At 35.6% G+C, this 2,913-nt stretch overlaps 1 protein-coding gene across 1 annotated transcript; it reads right to left on the reverse strand.

The window, feature by feature from the left end:
• Nucleotides 1-1,017: 1,017 nt before the first annotated feature.
• Nucleotides 1,018-2,700, reverse strand: LOC143348385 (coiled-coil domain-containing protein 43). The gene is made up of 3 exons (XM_076778533.1): nucleotides 2,401-2,700; nucleotides 1,715-2,103; nucleotides 1,018-1,624 (listed from the first exon to the last, which is right to left on the reverse strand). The coding sequence occupies exons 1-3, from the start codon at nucleotides 2,563-2,565 to the stop codon at nucleotides 1,552-1,554; spliced, it is 627 nt and encodes a 208-aa protein (XP_076634648.1). The 5' UTR covers nucleotides 2,566-2,700; the 3' UTR covers nucleotides 1,018-1,551.
• Nucleotides 2,701-2,913: the final 213 nt, after the last annotated feature.

Here is a 2,913-nt window from a genome sequence, read left to right on the forward strand (position 1 = left end):
CACATCGATCTATCAAGTGGTTATAACGATTGATCGTTTTTAAAGTACCCTCGATAAAACGATCACGAGCAGCGAGTTTCATTCTTCTTTGCGAAAAATCAATTTGGTTCACAGTGTTCCACGCTGCTGCTGCTGCTGCTGCTGCTGCTGAATGAGAGATTGTAACTGAATTTGTAAACTTCTCTATCGTATGTTTTTGTCATTATCGAATTCTATTGGACTTCATGTTATTAATATAGATCATACTCTATGAATATAGAAACACGTACAAGATGTAACAATAAATATATCTTTGAAAATTAACAAAGTTTTTTGCATGTTCAAATAAAAATTGATGGCGTAAATTCTAATTGTAATTTCATTAGGAATCTATTAGTGTATTACTTTGAAGTATATTCACGGAAATCGATATATCCCAGATTTTATTCGATGCGTTGTAACAAATGTTAACGAGTATGAATAAAGACTGGGAGGGGGAAAGGATATATACACAGAAAAAAATATAGGAATGTGTGCGAGAAAGAGAGAATGAGAGCGAGAGAGCAGGAGTTGATACAATGATTTGTACTCGGCGTTGAACAGGGAAGACCTTGTTATATCGTATAAGTGCGAGTTCGTCAATTTCTGCCCAACTTAATTATAGTGAACGAAGAAAAGAATTGCTAATAATAAATGATTATGATAATGACATTAGTATATGTAACGATACAATACTGAAGCATCATCATCTTTTGTATCATTTGTTCGTTTGTTTTTATCTTACTGCGTTTGTCTTTCATTATTAATGCAATACCAAGATGACTCGGTTTCGACATGGTATCTTGTGTGTAAATATATACTAATAAAAAATACAAATATAAGAACAATGTTCGATCAATTAACCATCGCTCAAGTTAAATTACAAATAATCCAATTGCTTTGAATAAAATCATTTTCCTTTACATTACATACGTTCTGTCGTTCGTTAAAATTACGAAAATAACATTATAGTTTACAATCGTTCAGGTAGGTACGATGTTGACTATTTAAATGGTTTATTTAATGTATCTATATTAAATACATGATCTATTTAGTGTGAAAACGTGACACACTAAACGTAATGATAAGTACAAATCATTTATCTCTATTTCTATTATCATTGTTTAGTATTTAAACCTTATTTCAACAACAGAGTTTCAGAATTCAATTCTAAACAGTTTTTGTAAGAAGAATACGAAAACAATAAGTAGAAAATTATTTCACAGAAAGATATAATGTTTTACAAAGATTTTCAATCAATAGAAGGCACAAGATGTAATGTTATAAACCGCAGAAACGTAATTAACATTATTCGGTAACATGCATTGTTTGGTATTTTGTGTGAATTTATATTCTTTTAGAATATGCATACTACAGACACAAATTACTAACGGAGTATTAGTAAATGATTTAAATGGTTGTTGGAGATCCTTGCATGCATGAGAATAAACACAGATGTATACATATGCTAATTTGCATTTGATTATTTGAAATCTTGACTATCGTAGAATTTAGAATATTGTTGTTCCAATGCTACCTCCTTCGCTCTCCTTTTTGTGTTTTTCGTTTCTCCTTTTTCTCTTCTTTTAATTGTTTTTGTTTCTCTCTAAATAAAAAAATACATTTATTATTTCTTTAAGCATATAACACTAATCTGTCTGTAAGTACAGTATACGTATAAAATTTTTAAACATACCTATCTTCTTTATCTTTTTCCTTTTTCTTCTGGCTTTCTAATTTAGCCTTCTCCCTCTTTTCTCTCTCCTGTTGCACTATCGTGGCAGCATTTGTATTTTTCTCGATTCCACAATCGCCTTTGCTTATGCCTTCCTCTTCTCCGTCACCTTCACTGTGATCTTCCTCCACTGTTTGACTATATTGTGCAAGAATGGCCTCCCTTATTCGCCTTTCCTCTTCTGTATAACTCCTTTGCGTCGTAGTTGGAAGAGACTGGGACTCCAACATTCGTGCTAGTCTAACATCCACATCTTCCACTGGTTCCTTCGAAGTTGCATTTTCTTCGATAGGTAACCATTTAGCCCAGGCGCTCAAAATTTCTGACACGTGTTTACTAATGTTATCATCCTAAAAATCGATAGGACCAAAAGTCACAATCTTCAAATGGAAGATATTGTTCGTAGAATTGTATATTACATAGCATTGCTGCATTATATTAGGATGTTAAACAATACGACGAACGTGACAACAGTTGAGCAGGCATGCACGAAAATGAGACGTATAATGTGCCAAGTTTGAAGAGACACAATGCCAGTCGACGATAGAAATAATAATAATAGCTTCGTCTATCATTTTTGACCGGCTGTTAAACTTCGCCTACGAATACCAAGCACATTCTAACCTCACAATCCGTGTGCTTCTCACCGTTATGCCCGCGAGTATGCCTTCAAGGGCTTCGGTCTTCTCATCTTCCGATTCATCACCCTCTAAAACTCCTTTGATGTACGATCCAAACACACCTTCGTCGGTATTTAAAGCTTGAAGTTTCGTACTGAGCCAGCTATCGAAAGAGTTTATCGCGAGCGCCATGTTCAGTTTTTTCTGTTTTTTCAGCCTGTGTTGGTAACACGCTTGAAGCCTCTCACAGAGATGCCAGATTCAGCACCCGGTGCCCTACTCGCACATACCAGATCACGCGTACGTGAGCTCGTAGAGTTTCGGAAAGTCGACAAAGGCAAACTGACACATGCCCTCTTTCTCGATTATTTCGAAGCTGCCCGAAGTAATTTCGGACCGCCTTGTGGGAGTCGAGAGAGAAAGGCTCACACTTCCCTTCTCGCTCTTGAACAACTAATATCCGACCTCCCGTCTACGGAATACGATTCGGAATCTCGACTGCCCAGGTATTTTTACTTGCCTTTCCTAGAGTTCATTACT

This window comes from Colletes latitarsis, chromosome 11 (genome assembly GCF_051014445.1).
Source record: "Colletes latitarsis isolate SP2378_abdomen chromosome 11, iyColLati1, whole genome shotgun sequence".
Lineage (NCBI taxonomy): Eukaryota > Metazoa > Arthropoda > Insecta > Hymenoptera > Colletidae > Colletes > Colletes latitarsis.

Bases quoted from the DNA above. Each gene is read 5' to 3' on its own strand.
- LOC143348385 (XM_076778533.1), bottom strand. From the start codon at position 2,565: ATGGCGCTCGCGATAAACTCTTTCGATAGCTGGCTCAGTACGAAACTT. The intron at 2,104-2,400 runs GTGAGAAGCACA...ATCGATTTTTAG, and splicing joins GCATACTCGCGGGCATAACG to GATGATAACATTAGTAAACA. The intron at 1,625-1,714 runs GTATGTTTAAAA...TTTTTTATTTAG, and splicing joins GAAAAAGATAAAGAAGATAG to AGAGAAACAAAAACAATTAA.